General features: G+C 36.3%; 1 protein-coding gene and 1 pseudogene across 2 annotated transcripts; both read left to right on the top strand.

Moving 5' to 3' along the window:
• Positions 1 to 1,177: 1,177 nt before the first annotated feature.
• Positions 1,178 to 2,478, top strand: LOC149265095 (uncharacterized). Its single transcript, XM_089401749.1, has 3 exons — positions 1,178 to 1,437; positions 1,576 to 2,062; positions 2,323 to 2,478. Exons 1-3 carry the CDS (start codon positions 1,178 to 1,180, stop codon positions 2,476 to 2,478), a joined length of 903 nt encoding a protein of 300 aa, XP_089257875.1.
• Positions 2,479 to 13,545: 11,067 nt separating this feature from the next.
• Positions 13,546 to 13,913, top strand: LOC149265094 (mannose-1-phosphate guanylyltransferase 1 pseudogene; annotated as a pseudogene). Its single transcript, XR_016253696.1, has 2 exons — positions 13,546 to 13,694; positions 13,791 to 13,913. The product of XR_016253696.1 is annotated as a mannose-1-phosphate guanylyltransferase 1 pseudogene (transcript).
• Positions 13,914 to 14,647: the final 734 nt, after the last annotated feature.

Raw genomic sequence — 14,647 nt, 5'->3', positions numbered from 1 at the left:
CTAACTAATTTGCCTATCTATGTAACTGACTTGCCTATCTTTCGGAATACACATGCATCCTAGTGGTTCACTCTCTATTGCCAGTTTAAAATTTCTGCTGTTGTGGACTCAATTTTCTGATGTGTGCATGAAATGATTTCAAGACAGAAAGTTTGTTTCTACCACCCACCAACACCTAAACAAATCCCATCATCTCTACTAACACAACATATAATAAAAGATGCATCATTACAGTAATATTTCAGTCTTGAAAACCTTGTCATGTCTGCCTAGAAGTATATTTTAAAATGGCATTTTCGAACAATAATTTCTGAACACAAGCTAGGGATACCTTTCAGTATAGCCACAACTGGAGATGTTGCAGGAGCCAATTGTTTTTCCCTCTGGTATGGAACTGCAGGAACTGCGGGATAAATGGCAATCAGTCAAAGCCACTGTGAAATCAGACATTATAACATCATCTTATAGCAGCACTAACTTTTCATACTAATATTGTGGAGTTAGGACAATTTTGACACCTTCATAAGCAATACACTTCAAAAGGTAGCAGATATGGGTTTGGGAACAAAAACATTTCCCATTTTCATAGGACTTTAGTGAATGCAGCCAGCTACTCCTTGGGTTCAAACAGTTATGTTGGTAAAACTCAAAACTCAGAAAAGTGCTTGTGCAACATCTACTAAGTAGCTTCTGTGCAAGAAGTTCTTGTTTCAGGGATTTGGATAAAGAACAATGAGGTGGGGAATCTTTGCAGACGACTTGGAGCTAAGAGATTGAGGGTTCTGTTTTAAATTGAGATACATAGACAGAGGTTTCAGTAATAGGGTTGGGTCTTCAGAATATAAACCCATGTCATGATCCATATTTATCAAGGAGTTGTTGGATTTTCTTTGCAACAGATTTTGCATGTTATTATGTTTCTTTCAGCAATGTATTGATTATACCAAGATGAAGCATTTGAAAGTCTATAATACTGTTTTGTGCATGGGTAGGAAATATTGAAGGGGAGATAGGGAATTATGCTCTAAATGTGTTTATATCTGGTGGGGTCTTGAGTGTAAATTGTACACACTACAAAAAATTGCATTTCAAGTGGTGTTCAATATTTATAGCATGAATTGTTGCTCATATGTTTAGTCAATATTTGTGTTCCCTCATTTGTATAGGGATTTGAAGAATGAAGAAGTGGGACTTGATCAATGAGTTGGAGGTTGAGGACCCAGAAGGAATGATAGAGTTTTCAGCGGAAGATTTGACATGGACAGAAGTAGATGGAGACCAAGTCGCGATTATTCCATATTGTCGACTTGAGGATTTTATAAGTGGAGAGAAAATGAGGGAAAGTGCACCTACTCAATTTGTTGCTAAAACTCGACGAATTAAAGATGTGAAGGATATCAAGAGGACAAATTCTTCAACATATCTAGAATATGTTGTGTGAGTCTCTCTCTCTCTCTCTCTCTCTCTCTCTCTCTATATATATATATATATATATATATAATTTTGATTTTAAGTTCACTATGTCAAACATGCATAAATATTTTATTTAATTTTTGGTAAATTCTTGATCACCAGATATTGGTGTGCCTATGGTCCAAATCATGTACAATCCAGCAATGTAGCTGAACCTGAATCTACAACCAAAAAACGTCTTCCACGTCACAGCATAAAAGTTGGTTGTCAGTGTCACTTTATTATGCAACGACTTGCTCTTAGACCAAATGATGCTGTTCTAATATATACAACATGCAGACATATTGATGACAAAAATGTGGTTTGTCATGGTATTGAGGCAAATGACATGCCCAAGAAATTCAATTTTGCGCCGCTTTTAACAGAGAATATACGAACTACTGTTGGAGATTTGGTTCGTGATGGTTTTAATGCTACGATGATCTGGGAAAAATTTATCTTTGATTTAAGGTATGGATATAGTGAGTTCTTCATAGGGGCACCTCAAGATTATTTCATGACAAGAAAGGATGTGTCAAACATGTACAATAATATCAAGAGGCTGGAGTATGTGAAGCATGAAAGTGATCCAATGAGTGTGGATTGTTGGGTTAGTGAGTGCCGAGAGAGTTTTTTCTTCTACCAACAACAAGATGTTGTTAAAAACATCCCTTTCATTATAGGCATACAAACTAAGTGGATGATTTCAATGATGGTGAAATACTCACACAACAACATGTTATCAATGGACTCCACTTTTAGCACTAACAAATATGGGGTAAACATATTTACCAAAAATTCATTTATTCAACTTTATTTCAATGTCGTCCTCTTATATGCTTATAATCTTGTTTTCTTATTGTAATGCAGTATCAACTGTACACCATAATGGCTTTTGATGATCATCACAATGGGATTCCAGTAGCATGGGTAATATCATCATGGAATGGTACTCCTGATATTCGTAAATGGATGTCACAATTATTTGAAAATGGGAAAAAAGAAAACCCAGATTGGCATGTCTGAGCTGTCATCACAGATGATGAAGCAGCGGAAATTGAGGCATTAAGGTGAACCAGTTTTTTCTTTTTAGAAGAGATAAAAAGCAATAATGTTCAAGGATATTCTCTTATAATGTTATATTATTTTAGGACTTGCACAAACTGTACACTATTATTGTGTGTATGGCATGTCCGTAGAGCGTGGTTGAAAAATGTTGGAACTAAAGTTAGGGGAAAGGAAAATAAAGTCTGTATCTTCCGTGCTCTAGGATTAATCATGCATTCGTGTGAAGATGATGCATCTGTGCAACATGAAATTCAAATTTTCTTTGATGAATTCAAAGAAGAAACTGTGTTTTTGGATTATTTTGCAACCAATTGGTTAAGCAACAACAAATTATGTAAGTTTCTTAAAGTTGTACTTTATCAGTTTATTTTGTAATTGACCATTTTCTATTGTTTCTTCACATCTAATATATGTTTCTTTTCCAGATATGTGGGAAAAAGCATATAGGGACTTCCCACATTCCAACCAAGATACTAATAATGCTATCGAATCTTATCACCGGTATCTAAAGCAAAGGTACCTTTGTGAGAAGAACAATGTGTCCCATAGAAGGGTGGATTGGCTGTTGCACCTATTATTAAAAAAGGTTGAGTTGTATTACATTCACATGCAACGTCTAAAAAAAGCTGGTTTTGTCCGAGCTTCAAAAATTGAGCAACAAATAAATTTAAGTAAGTGCAAAGCAAAGAATATCCCAGATGAAGATTGTATGGCTGATGGAAACAAGGAAAGTGAGTATTTGGTTCGTAGCCAAATTATGGCAACTCGTGATACATGGTATCATGTCATCTATAAAGGGTTGAACCTAAACTTTTGTAATTGCAAATGGGCCCTAAATGACAATATTTGTAAGCATATTTTAAAAGTTGAGATGGTAGTGACTAGCAATGTTTCGGGGGGCAATGAATTGCCTAATGTCTCTAGGTCTATTACAGAAAGACCTAGATATTTACTTGATTTAAATGAATCGTTTGTAATGACCCCAGAAATTGAAATGAACCTTCCAGCTTCTCCTTCCACTGATTCAACCATTGTAAGGCCAGATAATGCCCTAACAATCGATGAGGAAATTAAACTTGTGATGTCATCAACTCATAAGAGATTGAGGGGTTTACTACAAATAACACCCACAACTTTGGAGCAGGCATATGCACTAAATCAATTGGTAAAAAATGTAAGCCAAGAGTACAATAATAAGAAATTTGATGTTGTAACTCCATCCAAGGTCACTACCAAGAGGCAACATAGTTTCTTGAGCCCAACAAAAAAAAGGGGGCAAAGTGTTCCTGCGTTGAAATCAAGAAAAGATGGACCACAGTTTCTAAAGGTTGGATGGTGTCGTGGAAGGAAAAGAAGCATGAATGAACAATTGGAGATTTCTTATACAAAAGAAATCAATCTGGACCACACATCTAGAAGGGTACAAGGTTTTATTTTACAAAATACTGGTATGGAAATATCAATTGATGTATCATTTTATGTGAAATTCAAAATATCATTATCTTCATTGCCTTCAATGCAATTGCATAACAATGTGTTTTTTTTTTGTTACAGCTGAAGATTCCACATCTCATAATACTTCAAGTTGTCAAGTTCATTTATTTCATGAGAATAATGTGGATCCAAATATGGGGGGTTCATTGATTCCTTTTCCATTTGATTCACCACGTCCACCTCTCCCGTTTGATCATCGAACCCCCTGGTTGTTTCCACCAATTGCACCAAATTCATTCATTGGGCAGCCTACCTCAACCCATAACATTTCGGTTCCACACCCTAGGGTGATGCCCCCTATTGTACAACCAGTCGGATTGTATCGCCGCTTGCACTCTATACAGGAAATAGCGGGTGAAGAGAACAATCAAAGTGCCAGCAATCAATGGCGAGATGACAAATATTCGAGCTGATGAGTATTCATGGATATAATATGGGCATAACCCTATAAAGGGCTCTCCTAATCCAAGAACATGTTGTGTGCATGATGGGTTGAAAATGTTTCTGGATATGTACAACATTATCTAATTTCAATTTTGTACGGTTATCGTATTGAGCTATTGAAATCTTTTTGTTGAACTCAAAGCATATAAAATCTCAGTGTAAATGTTGGCTGAACTCTAACAAACTCCAGGAAAAGGTTATTTGCCTTTTTGCTACTATAAGCTTGATACATCCTTTTTGGATAACAGTATAGTGTATTGTACATAAAGGCAGAATTGGAACTCTTATATATCAGGCTGTCTCATTATTGTAGATGTTATTTTGGCATGTTGCTTCAATACAAAATGAATTTCAGTGAAAATTGGTGAAAATTATTGACATGCTCAAAGTCAGTCCTTTGGTGTCTGGAAATGATTAAAAATTGTGGAGTTGGAACCCATATATGCATACTCAATGCTATGTCTTTCAAGTCCAATGTGTCATGACTCATGAAGGAAGGATGGACCTAGCAGGATAAAAACAATTATTGTAGAGCTATGTTGCAGGAAATGTACCCCCTGCATACCAGCCACATTTCGGTACAAAAACTCCAAAACACGGCTGAAACACGCCTAAAATACATTTCAGTGGGGCTGAAAAAAGTATCTTATTGCTTCTTACTTTTGGAGTAAAAACTGCGTGACCAGAATTTTGGATCTGAAATAAAAAGGTATCTTTTAAATCATGAATCTATATTCTAAACCATAATGTTAAAACTGAAAATTTCACTGTTTACTAATTTGAGGGGTCACATTTCCATCACATTTCTATTTCAAATTCAGGTTTCCATTTCCCCATATCATGCAGCTTAGTTATAGAGGTATTCCTGCTTCACCAAATTTCGTCATCCAACATTTTCCTTGGTCGTCCATGGCCACATAGTAGGTGTATTGTCTCTTCCATCTTATTTAGAGAGATCCAGTTTTGCCATTAGGAGACAGTCCACATTTGGTGAAGAAGGAATCTAACCCCCTTCAACCATTACTTCCCTTCTAAACTTATTGGCATCCTCTAATTTAAAATTACTATACTCAAAAAATTATCTCTCTTCTTGCAAAATAGTATACCATCTAATACTTTGTTTGGAGACAGAGTTTAGTCCAATTCTTAGCCTGTCCATTTTTTGGTTGGCAATGGCTAGGAGGCCAATAATTTTGGCTCAAAAAAAGGGTGTTAGAGCTAGCAATCTACACGTTGGGATTTTATCATTTGGTAAAGAATTCATTGGTTGAGTTAATGCCTTTCTTGAAAAACCTTAAAGTTAAGACCTAGGGAGACTCGAACAACAGCTTGCCCTCAAACTTCACAAGAGGGGACCACCACAGCTGGTGATCATTAAATGACATGCCATATCTAAGAAACTAATCCTTCTAGGAAAGAAAAACCTTAACAGCCTCACAAGCCTTCCAAATGCTCTTCAAACCACAGTTCATCTCGTTATCAGTTACCACAAGGTGAGTTTCCCCATATTTCTTTTGAATTCTTTTTCAGTTTGACCATTTTTCATCACTTCCCAGGCCTCCATAATGATATTGCTTGCTTAAACATTGGGAGTTACAGATAACAGGCCCAAGGATCCATGCTTGCTGACTTACTATTTACATTTCCATTTCTACCCATTTGCAGTTGCCCTTTTTGCTCGGTTTCCCTGCATTTTTGATGGCCTTGGAACTGTAAACTATTAGTGTATGTGGAGATTTTGGATTAGATCAAATAGGGAATGGTGGTTCTAACTTCCAAGTTAGCTTAGAACACCGTGTTCTCTGACTGCAATTTAATTCTGTTGAAGAGCATTGCCATCATCATGGGGAGGGGTTGGTGGTTCAGTTATGCCAAGTAAGTTTTCTGATCAGTTGGGTTTCTGTGCCAAAATATTTATTGGAATGAAAAGAACCTAGATGATCCTAATGGTGTTATGGCCAATAACCCAACTGCCCAAAATTCAGTGACAGTTGAAACTGATCTCGCCTTGCAAATTGTTTGAGCCATGCTAGGATTGGATAGTGCTGCTTTGAAAGATGATTTATGATTTCATGTTTGTTATTGCAACTAAAATCCTTCGTAGCCTTCCTTTCAGGGGAGGAATCAAACAATTTTCATTACCTGTTTCTTGCTATGGTTTTGTCATTTCTTTTGGTCAGTGTATTCGAAGTGTTTCATTTTGGGGTTTTATTGCTTTGCTTCCTCATGATATGACTTTTGGGCTATTCTTTAGTAGGTCTGGTTGGTTTTATAGTTGCAACAAAACACCTCTGAGGATTGCTTGCATAGTGATGTTGGCATGAAATGATCAGCTGCTCTATTAAACAGACAGGGTCTCATTGTATAGTATTAGAGACCGCAGGGATTTAATTTCAAGAGCTATGTTGGAAAGATATTAAATTTTGTGAGAGCAGAAGAGACTAGCTTACTGTGGGAAACCATTGTGAAGTCAACCTATACACAACCTGGACACCTGCATTTTTCAGAGGTATGCTAATCAAGCTCATTCCAAATTGTGACATTTGACCTTGATATTTTTCTGCTTTGGGCTTTTTCTGTTCTTGAATTTTTGAGTTAAAGAATGCACTCAAAATTTTGAAAGTTTGCAGCTACCCCCTAGAATTCTCAAACAACACTTAAACTCAAGCAAAGAGTACATGCTACAATATCAGTTCTCTAAATTGTTTTGTGCTTCATGTTTCTAGGAACTTAATCGCCAGGCATCACCTAGCAGTTTGCGTGGCAATCGACCGCAATCTTGAGCTGATTATTAATTTTTTATGGCAGAATCATCATCTCCTTGCAGTTATAGTTGTCTTTTGATGTCCATGAAAGTGAATAAAATCAGCCTTTCCAAGTTTGTTTGGAAAGCCATCTCACAGATTCTCTGATCAGGGAGTCAGCTGGTTCGTATAGGATGGTGACAAGGTGCAACAGGTGGAAGTCATAACTAATAAAGTCCTGTTCACACTAAGAATATATTAGATTTGTTTTCAGATGTTTAGTCTAACCTTAGATCACTTTCCTGCAGAACGATCTGGTTATTGTTATACCTTTTCGGCTATATTATGTATCAAGAGTTATCTATTCTTCGGAACAGAGCTATAATAGCAGTTCCATGGCTATTTGTGTTGTGAGCCTCCTCCAAGTGAGACACCCATTGCTTTGGAAAGCAGAGTTAGTGATGGAGTTTTTCAAATGTCATTGTAATTTGTAGCATATTTCACTATATTTATACAAAATTGTATTCTTTTAGTATATGCTTGGGAAGATAAGGCCTGTAAAGCACCATGGTTTTTCAACGAGTTTTTTTTGTAAAGTTTGATCTGTGTAACTAGCCATACGGCTAAGTGGTTATCTTGTCTATGGAGGATATTGGCAGCTTAATGGATCCTTGTTCTTCAATCAGTGAGGAGGAGGAAAGACAGTATTATTGTAAAAGTTGCAATTATTATGGACATTACATAGATAACAACCCATATACCAAAGAGGGTCCAAAAGGCATTACACTGGATTTAAATCTAATGAACAAAAGCTCTAATATCATACTAATCTGGTCTCTGGGTGCACCATAATTTAATTCATTTAGTAAATGAACTGATTTAATCTGTTATGATTGTGAAAATAGGTCCAGAAGGCATTACACTGAAACATTCTGGATTTAAAATCTAATGAATAAAATTTCTAATATCACACTAATCTGGTTTCTGGATGCACCATAATTTAGTTCATTTAGTAAATGAACTGATATAATCTGTTATGATTGTGAAAACATAGTGATGTCATATGTAAACTAGCCTTGGCTCCAAAAAACCATGAGCACAGGCCATCTCTAGGCCATTCACACAACCAATTTTACATCTCTATAGAAACATAGCTATACAATTATTCATAAGGCTTCAGGATATATGAATTAATCAAGCTTCTCACTGCTACACTCTAATTAACATATAATATAGAAATAACCTTGACACCTTGATATAAATGAAAGTGATGCTTGTGATAATAGTACATGGGCTCCATAACATAGCATTCCACCTCTTTATGCATTACACAGGATCCAAAGATGAATTATATGGTACAGCGAGTAATCCGCCTTTTAGATATATTATTTGATTTGGTCGGTGAGTTATTAATCCCAATTTTAGATATATTATTTGACTTGGTCAAATGTAAAGTGATATTCATTTTAAACTTGGAAGTTTTAAGAGAGCTTCAAACTCATTGTAACGTTTCTTTGAAAACAACTCTGCTTTACTTACTAGTTTGATATGTGTAACTAGCTATACAACTAAGCGGTTATCTTGTCTATGGAGGATATTGGTAGCTTGATGGATCCTTGCTCTTCAATCAGTGAGGAGGAGGAAAGACAGTATTATTGTAAAAGTTGCAATTATTATGGACATTACATAGATAACAACCCATATACCAAAGAGGGTCCAGAAGGCATTACACTAGATTTAAATCTAATGAACAAAAGCTCTAATATCATACTAATCTGGTCTCTGGGTGCACCATAATTTAATTCATTTAGTAAATGAACTGATTTAATCTGTTATGATTGTGAAAATAGGTCCAGAAGGCATTACACTGAAACATTCTGGATTTAAAATCTAATGAATAAAATTTCTAATATCACACTAATCTGGTTTCTGGATGCACCATAATTTAGTTCATTTAGTAAATGAACTGATATAATCTGTTATGATTGTGAAAACATAGTGATGTCATATGTAAACTAGCCTTGGCTCCAAAAAACCATGAGCACAGGCCATCTCTAGGCCATTCACACAACCAATTTTACATCTCTATAAAAACATAGCTATACAATTATTCATAAGGCTTCAGGATATATGAATTAATCAAGCTGCTCACTGCTAGACTCTAATTAACATATAATATAGAAATAACCTTGACACCTTGATATAAGTGAAAGTGATGCTTGTGATAATAGTACATGGGCTCCATAACATAGTATTCCACCTCTTTATGCATTACACAGGATCTAAAGATGAATTATATGGTACAACGAGTAATCCTCCTTTTAGATATATTATTTGACTTGGTTGGTGAGTTATTAATCCCCATTTTAGATATATTATTTGACTTGGTCAAATGTAAAGTGATATTCATTTTAAACTTGGAAGTTTTAAGAGAGCTTCGAACTCATTGTAACGTTTCTTTGGAAACGACTCTGCTTTACTTACTAGTTTGGATGTGAAAGATGCATGTACATCAGGGTAACAGAATGCTGTAAAGGTTACCTAAATTGCCATTGAGCAGGTAGTGGTGTACAAGTACTTGAGCTCTGAACAGTTTAGGGTTGTTGCTAGTTTTGGGTTGTTACAAGTGGTAACATTGATTAGTTTTGGCATGCTATTGAAGGGTTCTTGCCATATTGTGTGGATACTGAATGGAGCATTGTTCTAAATGTTTGATAACCTACTCTGTTCCATCAGGATTCTTGTAGTTGCTGTGTATATGTTAATAAGCATGGTATTTTGTTACATCTTTCTTCGTTACACTTTGATGAATATGGATGGTGATGATGTACTTCCTTGTTATGGTTTATGGCATACCTTTTATGGTTGCACATCACCGTTGATTCTGGTGTAAAGTCAATAGTGAGTGTTCTTGATTAGATGATGAGCTATGGCCATTAGCTGAGTTAGACTTGTGGTAACGAGATGGCCAATATTATGGGGCATTATGCTTTAACTTTATAGTTGTTATTGTTGGTGTCATTCTTGCAAATTCCAAAGCCTTAGTTTTTGGTTCCGGTGCTAGAAACATGGGACACTAGACTCTAGAGCATTTCTTGTGCTTGTAAGAAAGGTGTCCTAGTTGGAATATTAGTGTGGGTGTGACGAACAAGGGACATGTCAAGAAAATGGGGGATTAAGCTTTTTGAAGCAGAATTTATCATTATGATTTTGACAAAGTTTTGGGACTCCATATTTTTAATCTTTTAGGTAATTTTGAAAGATGAGCGTTTCTTCACTTGTGTTCTTTATTTATTAAGATTATGGCATCTTCAAAGGCATCATGGGCATGTAGGGCTTCATTGATATATGCGTACATTGCATCATTCTAGGGCAAACCATGTACCTAAGAAAATTCACTTCATACTAGGTTAGAGTTTGTCATTATTATGCATCAATGTTCCTAGGAGGGTTTCATGGTATGAAATCCTTCATCTCACATTAGATCACGCATCAACTATTTTCGGCTTGTCATCATATAGATATGGATATAGCTAGGTATTGCATCAGAAATGACTTATACTTCTTAAATGTTGTGAAAACCAACAAACCAGATGTAAATAACCCTATTTTTTTACTTTCATTTATTCCCATGGCATCCATCCAGGTGGAAATCAATACTGTCTTAAAGAGGTAGCATCTGAAACTTGAAATTAAAATTAAATTCAAACGGAGCTACAATAATCTTCGCTAAACCACTAGTAGGTTAAGAATAATTAGTTCACCTCAAATATAATGTACATAATTGGACACATGAATTCAGTTATAACATGATTGGACATCTAAGGTGAATGATATTACAAAACGAAAAAAAAGAGAGTACATTAACGAGTTCTTTACTGAAAGAACCACGGTATGAGAATCCCTAGAAAAATGACAACCATGGTGTATACACATAGTCGATACCTATAATGATGTTGATCAATATTTTCCAGTGGAATGAACGATGATCCCGAATCATCTCTGGCACCTGCATCTACACTTGAGATTGCTCCAACCATTAGATCTGTAGACATTTTATGGATCTCCACAAGGTGGTTTATCGTTAAAGAATTAAATCGAGCACTCTAGATTTTTGCCTCTCTGTAGAGGGGCTTCAAATTGTCTGCGTGAACATTGTAGATGCCTTCCATGTGATTACAGATTAAATCTGAGTTTGTCAGCACTGTTATGTTATTCACCCCATTGTGTTTTGCCTCTTTTAACCCCGCAACAAGTGTAATGTAGTATGCTTCGTTATTGGTTGTCTTTCCCTGCACTTCCCATATTCTATAAATCACATGATTTTTTGCCCCATTGTGAAGGACAAATTTTAAAGATGCTCGACCCGGATTTGGGCGGCATGATACTTCAATGCACAGTGTCCACTTTTCCACCATTCCGTGAGCTTAGAAGCACTGCATAGTGACAACAACAAAATAGATTCATGTTAGAATACTTTAATATGACAAAATATCCTGATTGAAATTGATTATTTTTATGCTACCTCAAGTTTGAATGCACATCCTTGAAAAATAACAGAAAATCAAATATCAGTGATAAGACTTTGGGCATAAAGAGTTAATAATGCATGCATGCTCATGAAAATGAGGATGTAGCATGACAAGAAGAAATGAATCATTTAAGACAAACCTTGTCATGCTATCAAGGATTCTAAGGACTTCAAAATATCATCTTTTAGTAAGATTGACTAAAGAAACCCTAGAAAATGGTTTTTCCTGTTACATTTTCAAAAACATTGCTATATCCAGCGATTCCAATTGCAGTTCACTGTTAGTGTTTTCCAGAGCTATTGCTCACATCTTGAAAGAGGGATTGCATTGGGTGGAGGGTTCCAAATAGAGAGAACACTCCTATGCTTATCCAGATCACCATCAACAAGAGGCAATATCCAGGAAGTCAAATCATGTGTGCTAAATGTTTCCAATCTATGAAGTCAAATCATGTGTGCTAGCAGAATCTGCAATCCAAAACATAAATTGTTTAGCTTGGTTGCTGTCCATCTTGGATGTTCGCAGAATCTGCAGTACAAAACATAAATTGTTTGACTTTGCTGCTGTCCACCCTAGATGTTCCCAGAATTTGCAATTCAAAACTTTTGGGTGTTGTCTCATGACCCCAAAATTTTGTCCACACCATGAATTTCTGGACAAAATCTTGTGAGAAAATTTTGGGGAAATCCGTGGGAGTGTTTAAATCGTTGTTTTGATGGCGGAAATGGATTGGCACCATAAAAAAAAGGCTTGGACACAGGCTGCTAAATATTGCACTGATATAACTATTATGATGATTGATGTTTGCATTGTCTGCAAGTTTAAAGAAATAAACTAATACCTCTTTGGCCAAGTGGGCATAATATAATGCGACTGACATGCTGACACGTTGCTCTACTACTAAGTTACATGCCCCCTTCAGGAATGACACCCTTAATGGTTCAATTGAAGATAGGGATTGCTACCTCTAACCCCTGTTTTGCAAACCAATTTTTGGCTCCAGTTTCCTCACTGCATTGAGCCTACCTGATCTGATATTGGACTGGGAGTTGAAGCCAAAATTTGGCCTTCACCAATGGCCTTCTCTACCACTAAGATACATGCCCCTTTCATAGTAGGCAGTGGCACCTTTAAAGATTCAATATAAAGGTGTGAATTCCTTTTTTTTTTTGGGTTCCTGTCAATTAATAGTCCTGGTTTTATTTGTCTCTGGTTTCATTTGAATATTATCAATGTTCTGATACCCCCACTTATCAAGTGTCAGAAGCCACTTATATAATCCTTTCATAGTTTTGTTGTGTGTCCAGAGTATTGAGAGCCTACTGCCATTTCTATTTACTAAGAGTAAAAAGCCATCTCTATTTCTTGGATTAGCTTTGTCAATTTTGTTATTAACATATGTAAATTACATAATTCCAACTTACCCTACTTAAGGTTCCACTACAATTTTCAAACTGAGATGGTAGAGCTGAGATGGTACTGATTTTTTTTTAAAGCTGTTTGCTTATTAATTTTACTAATTTAAGCATGCCAGTTGTTTTCTGTAAAAGATTGAATTGAAACACATGGATGTATAGTTTCAGTAACTGTTCACTGTAAGCAAATATGTCATAATTGACATTTTCTGATGGTCTATCTGCTTATGATTTGAGATTCATAGATTTTATGTTTGGATCTTAGCCCAACAGATTAATTTGTCTTCTTTCATTGCTAAGCTAGTAACAATATGGATACCCAATGCAATTGTATTTTTGTGCATTACATGAAAGGGAAGTTTATAACTCTGTCTTTTCACATATTGTTCTGTTTTCTAGGAGGTCAGAACAGCTAGGAGAAGTAACAGGACACCATGAAGGCCCTCATATTGGTCGGTGGTTTCGGAACCAGGCTGCGCCCTTTGACATTGAGTGTCCCTAAGCCTCTGGTTGACTTTGCGAATAAGCCAATGATTTTGCATCAGGTAGAGCTAATAAACTTTTAACAGTAGCAGTGATGAAGGAGGTTGTCTGTTTCTTGTACGGCAAATTAAACAAATTGAATTTCAATTTTTGAGCAGATTGAAGCACTTAAAGCTATTGGTGTCGATGAAGTTGTGCTAGCTATTAACTATCAGCCTGAGGTAAGTTACAGACTCTTTGCAAACATTTCAAACACAGAGGCCAATCTTAACAATTTGTAGAGAATTTGCGCTGGTGGCTCTGCATTGTAAATTAAAGCTGATGAACTTGCGCTAGTTGTTACTGTAATTTTAATTTACCTCACGCCCGGGATTGCCTGCGAGGTGGGTGCAACTGTGAGCGCGGGCGGTGTTTCCTCCTGTCGGGTTGCAGAGGCAGAGCAGATTAGCTTCGAACGGGAGCACGAATGATGAAATTGAACGGGAGCGTGAATGATGAAAATGGGTCCATTGGCGCGAGGGTAGGTTTGAAAATGGGTCACGGTGCCAGCTCGGGGGTGGTGAGTCCCGCGTTCCCGGAAAAGGAATGACGCGATGGGGACGGCCGGCCGAATAAACGATGGCATGACGATGGATGCGGGCATGAGGCGATGGATTCGGGTATGAACATCCATGGTAAAGCCGGCCTCCATACGGGCATTTAATGCCCTATGGTAGGCTGGTTAGCTCTTGCCGAAACCGAGACCTAAATTTGCAGAATTAATGACCCCACTTGTTTTGGAAATCATACTGTGCTTCTAAATGTTTCAGTTTTTACAGTCATATTTTTAATACACATAGGTAGAAAGTTTTTAGAAATCTAAATTCAAATGTATAAGTGTTTTAGAAGTTTTTCACCGTGCTAAATTTATATACAAAATAAAAAAATACATTTAAATAAAATAAAAGATCATGGTTTAATAAATAAATTATTTTACATTACCGGAAAAAAACGAAACGAAAAAACTGCAACAACA

The sequence above is a fragment of the Pinus tabuliformis genome, chromosome 6 (genome assembly GCF_031772625.1).
Source record: "Pinus tabuliformis cultivar Carrire ecotype Pingquan chromosome 6, CPIR1, whole genome shotgun sequence".
In the NCBI taxonomy this organism is placed as follows: Eukaryota; Viridiplantae; Streptophyta; class Pinopsida; order Pinales; family Pinaceae; genus Pinus; species Pinus tabuliformis.
Note: the sequence above shows the minus strand (reverse complement) of the source record. Positions and strands in the feature narration are given on the sequence as shown.